General features: G+C 64.3%; 5 protein-coding genes across 5 annotated transcripts; 1 reads left to right on the top strand and 4 right to left on the bottom strand.

Annotated features, from left to right (window-relative positions):
- Positions 1-208: 208 nt before the first annotated feature.
- On the bottom strand, positions 209-1194 carry CHLRE_12g536716v5 (uncharacterized protein). The gene is made up of 2 exons (XM_043068663.1): positions 1107-1194; positions 209-955 (listed from the first exon to the last, which is right to left on the bottom strand). The coding sequence occupies exons 1-2, from the start codon at positions 1147-1149 to the stop codon at positions 573-575; spliced, it is 426 nt and encodes a 141-aa protein (XP_042918758.1). The 5' UTR covers positions 1150-1194; the 3' UTR covers positions 209-572.
- Positions 1195-2604: 1410 nt separating this feature from the next.
- On the top strand, positions 2605-5842 carry CHLRE_12g536750v5 (uncharacterized protein). Its single transcript, XM_043068664.1, has 5 exons — positions 2605-2882; positions 2978-3043; positions 3590-3804; positions 3992-4165; positions 4337-5842. The coding sequence occupies exons 1-5, from the start codon at positions 2684-2686 to the stop codon at positions 4565-4567; spliced, it is 885 nt and encodes a 294-aa protein (XP_042918759.1). The 5' UTR covers positions 2605-2683; the 3' UTR covers positions 4568-5842.
- A 6-nt stretch (positions 5843-5848) lies between these two features.
- On the bottom strand, positions 5849-6374 carry CHLRE_12g536776v5 (uncharacterized protein). The gene has a single exon (XM_043068665.1). It carries the CDS (start codon positions 6296-6298, stop codon positions 6122-6124), a length of 177 nt encoding a protein of 58 aa, XP_042918760.1. The 5' UTR covers positions 6299-6374; the 3' UTR covers positions 5849-6121.
- A 54-nt stretch (positions 6375-6428) lies between these two features.
- Positions 6429-10564, bottom strand: CHLRE_12g536800v5 (uncharacterized protein). The gene is made up of 6 exons (XM_001692823.2): positions 10354-10564; positions 9713-9852; positions 9153-9233; positions 8454-8599; positions 8029-8209; positions 6429-7589 (listed from the first exon to the last, which is right to left on the bottom strand). Exons 1-6 carry the CDS (start codon positions 10529-10531, stop codon positions 7473-7475), a joined length of 843 nt encoding a protein of 280 aa, XP_001692875.1. The 5' UTR covers positions 10532-10564; the 3' UTR covers positions 6429-7472.
- Positions 10565-10684: 120 nt separating this feature from the next.
- On the bottom strand, positions 10685-14034 carry CHLRE_12g536850v5 (uncharacterized protein). The gene is made up of 6 exons (XM_043068666.1): positions 13158-14034; positions 12731-12932; positions 12266-12471; positions 11994-12069; positions 11567-11625; positions 10685-11332 (listed from the first exon to the last, which is right to left on the bottom strand). Exons 1-6 carry the CDS (start codon positions 13976-13978, stop codon positions 10876-10878), a joined length of 1821 nt encoding a protein of 606 aa, XP_042918761.1. The 5' UTR covers positions 13979-14034; the 3' UTR covers positions 10685-10875.
- Positions 14035-14126: the final 92 nt, after the last annotated feature.

Consider the following 14126-nt stretch of genomic DNA (forward strand, 5'->3'; position numbering starts at 1 on the left):
CGGTAGGGCGCCGGCGCGGCGGCTGACCTGTGCGGCCCGCGCCGGCGCCCTACCGCTACCGCCCTGCCGGCTACCCGCCGCACCCCGCCTATCCGCACGGCTACCACCCCGGGTACAGCAGCTACGGCGGCCACGGCCCCTCCGGCTGCCCGCCACACACGGCCTCGCTCGAGCTGTCTGGCAACAGTATGACGCTGACGGCCGTCTTTGTCGGTACGAGCTTGTCCCTGCTGCCTTCACGATAACTTCGAACTGGTTTACTCTGTGCCAGCAGTTAAGGAGCTGCCCCATGGCCCCTCTTTCTGCATGGACCTCTGCCGCCGCGGTTGCAGGTGCACGCTGCCGCACAAGGGCAGGGGAGCGCTGGGAGCCTGGATCGTGAGCCTGGATGCAACCCGGTGTTTGTCAACACCTCGCTTCATTCTGGTCACTCGATTACGCTTTGCGAAGATACACGGGTCATGTCCGGCAGAAGCCAACTATCCGTTCTAGGTCAGCCGACATCGCCACATCGGCCAGCCGATGCATGGGTGGTGTTGATAAACACCGGTTTTGAAGGGAGGAGGAGTTGTCTAGGCCCTCTTGGCCTTCTTGGCCCGGCACTTCTGCTGCCGGGCCCGTGCCTTGCACTTGCCGCACTTGCCGCAAATGCAGGTGGTCTTGGCCGCCGAAATGGCAGCCTTGTGCGCCTCCGACTGCCGCTTGATCTTGATGCCCTTCTTGGCCGCCGAAATGGCAGCCTTGTGCGCCTCAGACTTGTTGCCACTGCCGTAGCTGTTGCCCAGGCTCGCATTGGTGCTGGCCTTCAGTGCCGTCGGCCGCTCAATCTCAACGGCCCTCAGACTGAAGCGCTGCGGACGCTTGACGGACTTGGTCTTGATGGCGCCCACGATGTCGTCATAGGTGAGGTCGGTGGAAGGAACGCCTTTACACCCTCGATGTACAGGGCCACCAGCTGCTGGGCAAATGCGATCAGCGTCATGGTGTATTGGTGTATTGGTGTCTTTTGAGGTGTGGTTTGAGCTTTTTGAGGACGCAGCAGCAAATGCCCGCCACAATCGACGCGGCCATGCCTGAATCTCTAGTGTCACGCACACACGCCTAGCCACTGGCAATAAGAATGTCAAAGGACTCAACAAGTACCGGCATTTGTCCACACGGGGAGGAGGGCACAAATGGTGCCAAAATCAGGACTAGTTCTGCGTAAATGGGGACTCAGGTGAACACGGCGTACCTGTACAGGGCAGCAAGGCACGCAACACACCACACCGGCGGCGCCAACCCTGCAGGCGGCTGGATGAGCCATAGAATTATAGAACAGCACGCGTGAAACACTAAGCAACGGCTTCAGGCAGACCACCCATGGCCATGTTCTCCCTCAGAGCCTGTGCCACAACGCAATCCCGGAACAGGAGCGGTGGCGGCAGCCCCGTTGTCCCTGCTGGCCTGCTCATACCACACGCACGACACCAAGGCAACAAAACCCCAGCCGCACGCTAGCGAGCAGCCCTCGGGAACGCCCAGCACGCATTGGCCGCCACCCGCCTCCGGTACCCCAGCATCACACACATGAAGGTGTTTGGCCCGCAGTGCAGACAGCTGGGGGGCCAGCGCACATCCGTCCTTCATCCATCATGACAGGTAGTCCTGACCACCAAGGCGGTTAGGCACACCTGAGTCTGAGGTACGGACTCTGTCATAGACAACGCACACCCCAGTCAGGCAGTCCCGCAGTCCGCCACTGCAAGGACGGGATGGATCCAAGAGGGCTTGACACTTCATGCAGGCGGTTACCAGGCTTCCGGCCGGGTAAGCCATACATGCATCCCCTTCACTCAGGGTGGATTCCAGACACAACACGCAAGGCACGGTCTCCCTTTACCAGGGCTTTCTGGCAGACTCAAAAGTAGATGAGCTGCCGCCATAACCGATAGGCGATAGGCCCAGGGGAGGCCTCCCCTGGATAGGCCAATAGCCACGCACGGGACACCCCACAACCCGCCATCCTGTCCCAAAAGCCGAAGCCCGCGGCCCAGGCTGCCTCAAAGGCCCCAAGCATGCGCGCTTCCAATGTTCCACACTGGGCCAGTGGATGGGCGCAAGGCTGACCGCTCGTCCACTCCTGGTCCCGGTGTGAATGCGCCTCCTTGCCCAAATGCCGCACGGATTTCACTACACGACGGGCAGCTTCCACCGCGGCTTGCCGTACGGTACGGCACCAGTGCGGGTTACACGCATCGTGACGGAGGTCGTACGGGATTAAGAAAGGCGTCAGGAAAAGGGAGAATAACATTCGCAGAGCCGTGTGCTGCCACAGCATGGCCCTGCTCCCCAGCTTCTGCTAGCTGCCGCTGACCAGTGCGAGCTGGGAGATGGGGGAACCTGGGCGCCGGCAGGGAGACTTCAGGGAGGTGACACGGCGGCGCAAGGCCCCGGGAACCTGCAGAGGTGAAGCAGGGTGCAACGGCAACCCGCGCATGATAGGTAGAATGCGGGTGCTCACAGCCGGTCCGGGTCCCCTCCCAACAAGGGTTTTGCGGGGGTGCGTGCCAGGCGGACCTGCGATTCTCTGGACGACTGGGATGCCAAGTACCACACCACTTGCACCAGTTGGCTTGCATACACAAACTTCTGCATAGTAATGTAACTCAACGTTCCAACCTCTACGGTGCACGCCTCAGAAATGGCACCCCTCAACTTGGGGCAGCTTTTGGGCTCCAGGGGCCTGGTAGCTCTTGTGCTAGGCCCCATAGCTTGCTCTGCGCTATCTTTAGGCGGGCTGGCTCCCGAGGGCAGCAGCGCTGAGCTGCAGCGTGTCGCTCTAGCGGTGCTTGTGCTGGGCTGTGTGCTCGGCACGCTCTCGTTTGTCTTGGTCTTCCTGTGTAAGTATCGGGATAATGGTTAAATGCCCCGAGCTTGGCTGGCTAAGCGGTGCAACTGGCTTATGACAACCTTGTCGTCTGTTCCGCCCCCGCAGCGGTCTTGGAGTATGCTGGTCGGCTGTTTTTAGCTCGTTGCTTCAACTACACGATTGCGCACATTGGTAAGTGGCCCAGACAGGTCCTGCAGCTGTCTTATGCCCGTCAGCGACTATTTCGTCGTCTTGCAGCCGCGGCTGAACCACCGGTCGCACGGTAGAGGCTGAAAAGCGCAAACTGTCATATGCGGCGTCGGGCGGAACCTAGATGTCCCACGCTTGTGAGTGGCGAATAACCTTTGCGATTGTCCTTCCGTTCCCGTTCGCCACCTCGCCACCCGCGCGAGCTTAATGCTCTTCAATATAGCACATTACCAATCCGCTAGCGCTTTGGGGCGCGGCGTCCTGAGGGCCCCAACCGGTGTATCAACCCCGCCGTGTGCGAGCCTCCGACGACACCCTCCCACATCCTGACTGCTTCGCTGGTCCCAAAATGCCTCCGCACATTGCTGCTCTTCAACAGCTACAATGAATTACTCTAGCCGCAGACGTGTGCGAGCACCCACCCGTGTCAACTGTGCATGCCTGGACGCTTTCCGCAACCTCACCCCACCCTCCCCCACCCACCCATCCCGCCCCTGAATCAACCCGCCCTTCTCGATCCCGCAACAGTTATGGCGGTGCTGTGGCTGGGCGAGATCGGGCTGTCTGCCTACCTGCTGGCCAGCAGCTCGCCGCGGCTGCTGCCCGCCGTCGCTTTCGTGGCGGGCGGCGCCGTGCTGGCGGCGGCGCACGCGGGCTTCATCCTGGTGGCCACCTGCTGGTGCTGTTGCGGTGGCGCCTTCGTGGGCTCACCGGCCGACCTCAACCCCAAGAGCGCGCTGCTGGTGAGCAGCGGAGGAGGGGGGAGGAGGGGAAGGGGAAGGAGAGGAGGAAGGGGAGGTTGCAGCGGAGCAGGCGGGAGTTGAAGGGGCGTTGTTTGCGTGTTGCATGGCACAGGGTGCGCCTGGGTTAAGGACCTTGCATGCCGCTGACACCGTTGTTGATGTTGTGCCTATCGGGCTCTGTCCGCAGACGCCGCAGCAAGGCGGCAACGGCCACCATCACAGGGGCACGGGCGGCGCGGCGGGTGGCGGTGCGGGCGCGGGCGGTGCGCACCCGCTGGCGCATGGCGACGGCGGCAGCAGCAGCGGTCCGTTCCGCGCCACGTATGGGCTGCTTCCGGGCAGCAACGCCTACGCCTACCAGGTAGGCCGCCGGACAGCCGTAAGCGACTGCGATGACACCCCATATGCCAACCCGGGAAGCCCTAGCCCCTTTGCCATCGATGCCCCGCACAGCTCCGCCGCAAGGAGGCAGCACACACCCGACCTTGTCCCGCGCCCCCCGGCCTTGCACCCCACGTCCCACAACCCACAGATCTTTATTCCTGGGAGCGAGGAGGATCAGGCTGCGTTCGGCGCCTATGCCTCGCTGCCCACGCCCACCGGCCAGGCGCGCACGGCGCCGGGCGGTCAGCACCAGCAGCAGCGCACACCGGCGCGGGGCGGTGCCGGCGCCGGAGAGGCTGGCGCGCGCAAGACGCACTCCGTGCAGCCGTTCGCGCCTCAGCCGGCGCTTGGGCAGCAGTTGCAGCCGATGCGGCAGTGAGGAGCTGGGATGATTGGCAGTAGCGGATGTGTGGCAGTCAGGGTGCTTGTGGCGCGGCCGAGGAAAGTTGACAGTTGAGGAGCCAGAGTGTGGCGATGTGCGCACCCGCGAGTGGCTGGCTGCTTGACTGACTCTGAGATGGCTTGTTGAGTGTCCTGCGGGGCTATAGCCAGCGTAATGCTGGGCTCTCTTCTGTATTTCTTAACGAATTGAACCCGACTTCCTTATTGTTTTCTGGACCGTGCTTGCCTCCGCTCTGCTGGGCAGCGGAGGCGGCACTGGGACACAGGACGCAACCTTTTTTGTTATTTGACACCGGTATCGGTTAGGTCAATTGTTTGCTGTTTCAAGAGGAGTCCACAGACACAAACAAAAATTGATGCACGCATCAATCATAGGCATGGTAGATCTGGTGTTAGGTAGCTGGGGCGGGTGCGGAGGTTGGCGGTGGCAGGGGTGCGGCCGGGTGCTCTGGGGCGCGGCCCAAAGGCCAGCCCGGGTGCTGCGGGTGCTGTGCCACTCAACAGCACTGTTTAGCGCGTGCTGCTTTGGCCCCAGCGGCGGGGCTGGAGGTGCTACCGCTGCGGGGCGCTGCTCGGCATAGGTGGCAGCGGGTAGCGACGCATCTCGCTGGGCCGGGGCCGTTGGCATTGTGCGGCAGCTTGGTGGCGGCGGCGGGGACGGGCGGCGGATGGCCGCACTGCCGATACCGCGTCTGGCGCGGCAGTAGCGGCGTTGGTGTTGCGGGTGCGAAGGCGGAGCCACGGGGGGTGTAGGTTGAGGCGAAGGAGATGCATGGCCGAAGGCTGGGTGATAGTGGGGATCGAGTAGGGCCACATGGGGTGGGTAAGATGCAATCAGTGGTCGTCAAGGAGCCGCTTGAAGATGCGGGCCATGGTTAGAAGGGGCAACGTTCATTAGCACGTAAACTTGCAAATAGCAACTAGTGTAGCAATTAGAGCAGCGGTGGGTATGTGTGTGCACGGTGTAGCGAAGACTAGCAGGGCGGTGAATTGTGGACTGGATGTACAGAGAGACGATAGGGACGGCAGGCATGAACTGGGCTGACAAGGCCTGGCCAAGGAGTGAATGTTAAGGATTTGCGCGTCGAAACGAGGGGTAGTCATGTTCTCACAAAAGGGCCGTGTTCACAAGTTTTATTGCCAATACTTTTGGAGGTCAAGTACGAGCGGGTGCCCCTGTGGGACCACTAAACGGTCGGGGTCCATTGCCGCTGGTGATCACGCTGGCAGAATCCTGTAATGCCTGGAGCAAAAGCACGGGTCTGGTTCCCCGGTCACGAGAAAAGGGGCTGAGCCCCTCCACAGTCTGAGGCCGAACAACCTCATCGCCCGGACAGAGCCGGGGTCAGTTTCCACAGGCACATAGCCAAACCAGGCGCCTATCTAGCAATCGCGATGCCACAGCAGAGCCAACAGCAGCCAGACACAGCACAGTTGTCAACAGCCGCACTGCTTGTCATGCCGCTACGCATGCGCTGCCAGCTCCACCGCGGACCGCTACGGCGCTACCTAGACACCGCCAGACGGCTCCTCAGCCTGCGCGCTTGCGCCGCTTCTTGGGCGGCGCTGCGCTCTCCTCCTCCACGTGGCCTTTCCCGCCCCCTCCGCTACCAAGATGCGCGCACGCGCCCCCGCTGCTGCTGCCGCCGCCGCCGCCGCTGCCGCCGCCAGTCTGCAGCGATTCAGGTCGTTTGTGCCCCAGCAGCATCTCCACCAGCGCGTGCCGGATGTTGGTTGCGGAGTTGACGTCACGCCAAAAGCAGGAGTCTAAAACAGGGCCCAAATGCAAAAACGTTTGGCGTTCCCACCAGTTGACCAGGTTTGAGGCTTTGAGCCACCTTTGTCTGCAATTACAACAGGGTCCAGGCGGTCCAGGCCTCGCTATCCTTCGCCGCCGGCTTCGCAACTGCCACAACTCACAATGCTGATATCCTTGCCTCGTTTACATCTACGATCTGCCATATCTCTCGTGGCCGTTGAGGTCGCCACCGGACTGCACCGCTGCGCTATGCTATTTGCAGCTTGCCTGCCCTCATGCACGCCATTCTTCAGTCGACCTCGAGCGGCAAAATGCACGCCATCTCCAAGTCCCGGCGCCTTCAATACAATGCAAGGCCTGGAGTCCACGCACAAGCCCTTGCTCTGCACCGCTGCAAACATCCGAACGCCTCTGCTCCAGAAGCAACCAACTGCCTCGCACCCAGAAGCTGCTCCCAGCTCTTCCCGCTTCCCGGATTCAATGTGGACACACACAACAAACAGACGGCCGGATAGCCGGGCACGTCTCAAAACTTTGTGCGCCAGCCTTTGTCAGAGTGCCAACAGCCGCACAAAATCACGGCCCACAACGCTGCTGCCTGCAGTGCCAACCCCCCGTGCATGACGAGAGGCACTTGGGCACACAATTCATGCAAGCGCACATACAAATAAGACACGGCACACACCAAAAAAAACTCACGGACAGTGAGGACACCGGTTGTGCTTAACCCACTGTATTTATATCTGTTTCGGTTCCATCCAGCCCAAAGCTTGGGCAAGCGCGCACAGGACACGCACAAGCTGGCAATTGTCGTTCACAAGTCACACGCTGTCGCAGCACCACAGCAAAACCGGTGCAGGTCTCATACCACTCAGCAATAAGTGACTCTCCCTAGTCTTGCCCCCACAGTGCCCGCCCCCGCCTCCCCTCTGCGTCTGCCGTCGTCGCTTCTTCCAATACTGTGCCCCCACTGCAGCTCTTCTGCCGCTTGTGCCGGCTGCGCTGCTGCAGCCCCCGCTTTGTCCCGCCAGCCTGAGACACAGAAGCCGCCTGGGCTGCTTGCCTCAGCCCCTCAGCCCATCAAACCCCCAAGCCCTTCAGCCCCTCAGCCCATGTCAGGCCCTTAGCCCAGTGTCTCCAGCGCTCCAAACAGCTTGAAGGCCAGGTACAACAGCGCGATGAGGAAGCCGATGGCAAACAGGTCCTGGTTCTGGCCACCGCCGCCGCCGTTCTGGTAAAACTGTGGAGATGAGGGTTATACATTCATGCTTGGTCAAGGCAGTAGTAGACGGTGGGGGAGCATCGACTGGGCAAGAATGGGGCCAGAGGGCAGCGATGGCGAGTTCGGAATGCATGTCGCTCGAGAGCGAGAGCATGTGACGTATGGAGGAGAGGACGCTGGCGTGCGCTCTGGGCTTGTGCCGCGTCATCCGCTGTATGCGCGGCCTCCCACTAACACGCCAAGGCCTTGGCGCCGCGTGCCACCCTGGGTCCCCCTGGTTGCCAACCAAAGGCTTGGGCCCAAGGCATCACGAGATTCACGACTGAGGCTGCAATTCCCTCCACACACACTCACACACTCTCACCATGCTTGCACCACCCCACCACCCCTCCCTCCTCTGCCCGCCCACTGCCCGCTTGTTGCCCGCTCTCCCATGCTTGGCTGCCGCCTGCCTCACCCGCGTGGGGTCCGAGGGCAGGTTGTTCATGTCGGCGCCGCCGCCGCCGCCCAGCTTCTCCGCCGCCTTGGTCAGCCCCTCCTTGGCGTCCTCCACCGCCTGCTTGGCGCTCCAGGCGTAGCGGTTGGCGGTGGCCATGGCGGCGGCGGGCGGCGAGCAGCGAGACAGGTTCCAGCTCTCACTGCGAGTGCGAGGAGGGACGCCCGGGAGCTCGTCGGGACAGACAGGACAGAGAAGGACTGGATGGAGCCAGCGTGCTAGGTCGCCCACGCACATACTACGTCCCCGCTGTTCCGCCCTGCGCCCGGTGCCCTCTGCCACCGCCGCTGCCACCACACCACAGCTGCCGTGCCACCCCCACCGCGGCCCTAGAGCCCCCCACCCCGGCCCTGGGCCCCGCTGGCCCAGCTGCCCCCTGGCCGCACCGGTGGTTGGTGATGCGGCCGGTGACCAGGTTGTGCTCGCAGGTGGTGGTGAACAGCAGGCTGACGGGCTGGCCGCCCAGGCTGCCGTCCACCTGCCAGCTGATCTCGCTGGTGCCCTTGTCCAGCATGCGCAGACGCAGGATGGACTGAGGGGCGAGTGGTGGGAGGGAGGGAGGGAGGGAGGGAGGGAGGGAGGGAGGGAGTTAACTTTGAACCCATCCCATAAGGTGGGCGGGAGGGAGGGGGCAGCGTGGGTGTTGGTGGGGTTGGTGTTGGTGCTGAGGTGTTCCGAAGGCGGCGGTGAGGGTGGGTGCGGTAGCGCACTGCTTGCCCCAGCCGCCACTCCCGTGCAGGTGCGGCCAGCGGGCCCTCGCCAGCCCCTGCCGGGCCGCCCCACGCGGCGCCATGCACTCATGCCGTCCCCGACCGCCACACCCGCCCCTCACTTCCCGCCAGCCCTGCTCCGGCCTGCGCTCTCACCGCATTCCCACTCCGCTCCCGCCCCCGCCTCCGCTGCCGCCTTCCGTCAATCTCTAATCCGCTCCCGCGGCGTGCTCTCACCCCCGACCGGCGGACTGCTCGCCGGCCCACGCCTCCCCTTCCCCAACATCCACACCCACTCCACTGTCGCAGCCACCTGCTCCTCTCCTCTCCTCTCCCCTCCCCTCGTCTCCCCTCCCCTCCTCTCCCTCCTCTCACCGTCTTGAACTTCTCCACATTGTCGATGACCCAGCGCTGCCGCTTGTAGCCCTCCACTCCCGTGAACGTGCGGAAGCCGTCCTGTGGCGCGAGGCGAGAGAGGCCAGGGCGGGCACGCAGGGGGGTTAGGCAGGTTGGGTAAGCACGCAAAGCGGTCCATGCGGACGGACGTCCGGGCGGTGTGTGCGGGGGCTGCTGGGGTTACCAACGTGACGCCTGGCGAAGGCAGCAGGCAGCATCACATGCCACTTGCCTCTCCTCCACCCTCGCTCTGCATCCGCGGCGCCCCCCTGCAGATGCCTCCCTGGCGATATCCTGGATACGGCACCTATGCGGCGCCCCTGACTCGCTGCCCGTCGCAGATGCCCCGCACGGATGCCATCCCTCCCTCCCTGCCTCCCTAACCCATGCGCCTGCACCGCTCTACTCTCCCACTTCGTCCGCCACAATACAGCCTTCTCCGCCTACCCGCGGCGCACCAAGCGCCGCCCGCCTCACGCCCTCCTCCCCGTCCAGCCCGCCCCGCCCTCCTCAGATCCGCCCCTCTCCCTGTCGCTCACCGAGTAGGTCACGCCCGGCTGGTAGAGGGTGGCTGCGGCGTAGCGGCCCCGCTGCAGCTCGCGTGCCAAGCTGCGCACCGTCTGCTCCACAGCGGGCGAGCTGGTGCACACGAAGTCGTCGCAATAGTCGGTGTCCAAGTCTGAAGGCAGAGGAGGAAAGGGAAGAAGGGAGGGAGGGAGGAGGGCAGTGAGAAGCGAGGGCGGGCAGGGCAGGTGGAGGCGTTGTGCTGCAAGGTATGGGTGGTTGGGTGGCCGGATGGGGGCAGGGTGGGCGAGCTTTTGGGTGCAGCAGCTGGCGGGGGCTGCGGCGCAGTCGGGGGCGCCAGCGCAGGGAGCACCGCCAGTCTCGCAGGGTGGTTGCTTTCTCCCTAGGCGTCGATACGGCAAAGCCGCAATACGCTGTATATACAGCAGTTATTCCTGCAAAGCCGGCGCTGAGCTAGGAGAAGCACTCGGCGCGCTCGCGACCTCCTGCTCCCGTCGTTGAGCTGTGTGGCTGTGGGCCGAAAACAGGCCTGCGAAGCGCCGAACCTAGTTCCGACCCGATAACAACAACCTGAAACTAACACTGACTGCCACCGGCATCGTTCCAGCCCGCGTAGGGACTTCTAGAACCAACGGTGTGTCGCAATGCATCTTGCCTTCAATAGTCTTCGTGGCGATACTATCCAGCGGTCCAGGTGGCGAGTCCACCGCCTTGGCAGGCTGAAGGGCCCGTCGTGCAGACGGCCGCGCGCCCAGAGCCCGCACTGGCACGGTGCATGCCGAACGACTAGACGTCGCGAGACGAGTGCAGGGGGCTTGCTTAGCCAACATCATCCTGAACTATCTATCAAAAATTACAGGTAAAGGAGTATGGAGAAGTCGGAGCAAGTTCGAGGATTCTGTTTGTGTCGACGTGGATCGCCGAGCTTTTTCTTTTCTTCCCTCCGCTCCTCTGCCGGCAGCAAAGCTGGCTTCCTGGTCGTCACGTACTCTGTAGGTTTACATAGCCGAACAGGGAAAGGAGCAGGACATCCTGAGCTGGCCCAGGGTTCACTAGCCTCTGCACCTCCACCTGCCACCACCGCGCCCTCCACATCACAATCCCTGCCTGCCCCTCCACCTCCCCTTCTGCGCCTCCAGACTGACACGTCCACCTCACGGCCGCCACTGCCTACTGCCTACTGCCGACCGCCCAACGTCACGTAGCCCCACAGCCCCCGCACCGCACCGCCCACGCCGCCCGCCACGCCCCGCACCAGCCCCACCACCGCACCGCCGCGCCCCCTCCCGCCCGCCTCCTCCTCCCCTCCCTCCCTCTCCCCGCTCCTCCTCTGCCCCTTCGCTGCAGGCAGCGGCCGCACCATCAGCAGGCTTCCCTCCACGCCGCCCTGCCGCTCCGGAAAGCCCGGCAGCTGCCTGGCCCAATCCCGCTGCTGCCAGCGAGGCAGCTTCCGAAAGCCCCGTGCGGAGTACTGCCTCTGCAGCCGCCGCGCCGCCGCCGCCTCGTCCTCGTCTGCGCCGCCATCGCCACCCAGCGCCGCCAGTGGCGATGCGGATGCGGGTGTGGGCAGTGCCACAACCCACTGCCGGATGTCTGCTTCAGTCAACCAGTCGGCCACGGCGTCCAGCAGCGCCCTGGCAGCGGCAGAGAGGGAGCGGACAGGGAGGAGCGGAGGAGCAGCAGAATGAATAGGAGCGGAGGAGCAGTCTCGTGCGCAGTGCGGCCTCGCGTGTTACTGCTCGTGGCGCTCGCCCCCACCCCCTTCGGTTTAGTGTTTACAACCCCAACCCCTGCAGGTGTCGCTCTTTGAGCGCCCGCCGCCACCGCTGCCCCCCACCCCCGTGCCCTCGCCCCAGCCTGCTGCCCACCTGGTGTGTCCCTGCCCCCGCGCCTGCTCCGCCGTAGCCACCAGATCCATCACCACCACCTGCAAACACACGCATGCACGACCGCCACTTGATGACGCCATGCATGACCGCCAGCATCACAACATGCGTGACCACAGCATCACATCAGATCACACCGCCAACGCCAAGGCGGCCACGTCAGGGTTCGGGCACAGGGGTCGAAATCGCACCGGCCGCACGTCGCCAGGACAGCAGCGGATTTGGCAGCACACGCAAGCGTGCCAACAAAGCACTCAACTAGCGCAGCAGCGGAGTCACGCACACACGGAACTTCCACAGTATTCACGGCACACTTTATTGCCCCCTTCCCCTCCCCATCCGGCCATCCGGCGTCCCCCTCGCTCCCGCCTGGCTGCTCTATCCTGCAGCCCTGCTGCTCAGTGCTCACCTCCCTGCCGTACACATCCAGGGTGGCGGCGGACACGGCGGTGCCCCGCGGGTCACGCAGCAGCACCGCCCAGTCGCTGCGGGTGTTTTGGGGGGAGGGCAAGGGGGAGGGGATACGAAAACTTTATGAGGGAGATAGGGCCCAAAACCCATACCGTATTCTGCGGCACGAGTCCGAACATCTCCCAGATTCTCCTGCTGAACCCAGAAACGTTAAGGGTGACGAAGAGCCTGCCCCAGACCTCGGACACTGCCCCCGACGCTGCTGCCCACCTGTCCAGCACGGCATCCACCACACGCGGCCCGTACTCCCCAGCCAGGACTCCCGCCGCCTGCTGCAGCCCGTCCCGCGCCTCCGCCTGGCTGCTACTGCCGCCGCGCAGCTGCGTCGGCAGTAGCAGCCAGGTGCGGCTGGCGGCGGCGGGCTGCGGCCCCGCGGCGGCGCGGCCTGACCACTGCGTACTGACGGCGGCGCAGTCCTGCATATATTTGAATGTGTGCGTATGTGTGTTTAAGGGCACAAGGAGGACATTGCACAAAGACAGTGTATGCGATGCAGCAAAACGACGGTTGCAGTAGCACAGTGGTTGCAGCAAAGCGGACGGGCGGCGATAATGAGGTGCAAGAGGTACGGGGCAGAGCAGAGCATGAGAAGGGGGGGGGGTCGACTGAGCAACTCCCACACCACTGTGCGAAACAACATGAAGCCCGTGGGTGCACGTTCCCAGGCGCCCGCACCGGAGAGTGGAACCAGCTGCCCGCATCTACGCCGCGGCCGCCGCCGCCGCCCTGCCCCTCGGCCTGCGGCTGGCTCCGGCGAGTGGTCACGCCCCGGTAGCGGCAGCAGTCGGCGTGGAAGGGCCGGTGGCAGCAGTCGCACAGCAGCGAGGAGCGCGCGCCGCGGCGGCCCAGGCTCCGGCCGCAGAAGCCGCACTGCACCCTGTGTGTGCGTGCGTGTGCGGCCATGGGATTTGTGACAAGGAGGGGAGAGGAGTTGGGCGTGGAAGAGGATGCAGGGGTGGGGGGCGGTCGACTCAGTCGCACGTCCCAGGCCGCAGCACAACGCCTGCACATGCACACAGCAGGCCCCAATACACAGCTCCAGTCCGGCCACCTGACCAGCTGTCCGTGTGAGTACGGCAAGGAGCCCCGCCCAACCCCCCACCTCGCAAGCGCCCGCTCCGCCTCCGCCGCCGCCTCCTGGTCATCCTCTTCATCGCCCCCGTCCATAAAGCCGCCGCCCGCGCCCTCCGCCGCCGCCGCGTCCGCTGCCCACCGCACTGCCCTGGAAGCCGACGGCAGCGCCTCCCTGCCTTTGCTGCTACTGCCACTGCTACTGCCGCCCATTGCTCCTCCTTGGCCCAGCATTTCTTTAAGCAGCGCTTCTGCGCCCGCTATGTCTAGGTCAGCATCCGCGCCTGCCGCCGCCGCCGGCTGCTGTAGCTGCTGCTGCTGCCGCCCCCCGCGCCTGCTGCCGCCGTTGGCTGTAGCGTCTGCGAGCGAGAAGAGCGGCTGAGCGGACCGGAGGGTCGAGGAGGAGGAGGAAGAGGAGGGGGAGGATGTGGCCCCGCTGGTGGCACGTGCTGCCCAGCCTGCGGCGGAGCCGGCTGCGGCGCCCGCCGCCACCGGCGCCGGCGCAGCAGCCTGTCCTGCACCTCCCGCTCCCGCTCCTGCTCCTGCTGCTGTCGTTAGGCTAATAGACGCAAGCAGGGGCGCTCCCCGGAACACGGAGGACCCTCCAAACGCTAGCAGGCGAAGGCCCCAGTCGCTAATAGCGACCGTGTTGGCGGAACCTGCGGCCCTGCAAGCGTGGAGGTCAGCGGCGGAGGCGCTGGAGGTGCCTGGCCCAGCGGCAGCCCAGCGCGCCGCGTCGCGGCGCGCGCCGTCAGTGAGGGCAAAACGGAAGCACCCGGGACTCGCGAGGCTCGGCGATGGAGCCTGCTGCTGCGTGCAGGGAGCTGAGCCGCCTGAGGCGCTGGCGGGCATTTCGGAATTGCGGTCCTTCGCAAAACGTCACAATTGGCCCTTGAGCTAAATGTTACAGTGCATACATGTATGTGGATTAGATCGTTGTAAACCAGGAATGCATGGCACTCGCTGGCATGCAAAGGAAACTTGCAGTCGGCGCGATGCA

This window comes from Chlamydomonas reinhardtii, chromosome 12 (assembly GCF_000002595.2).
Source record: "Chlamydomonas reinhardtii strain CC-503 cw92 mt+ chromosome 12, whole genome shotgun sequence".
Taxonomy (NCBI): Eukaryota; Viridiplantae; Chlorophyta; class Chlorophyceae; order Chlamydomonadales; family Chlamydomonadaceae; genus Chlamydomonas; species Chlamydomonas reinhardtii.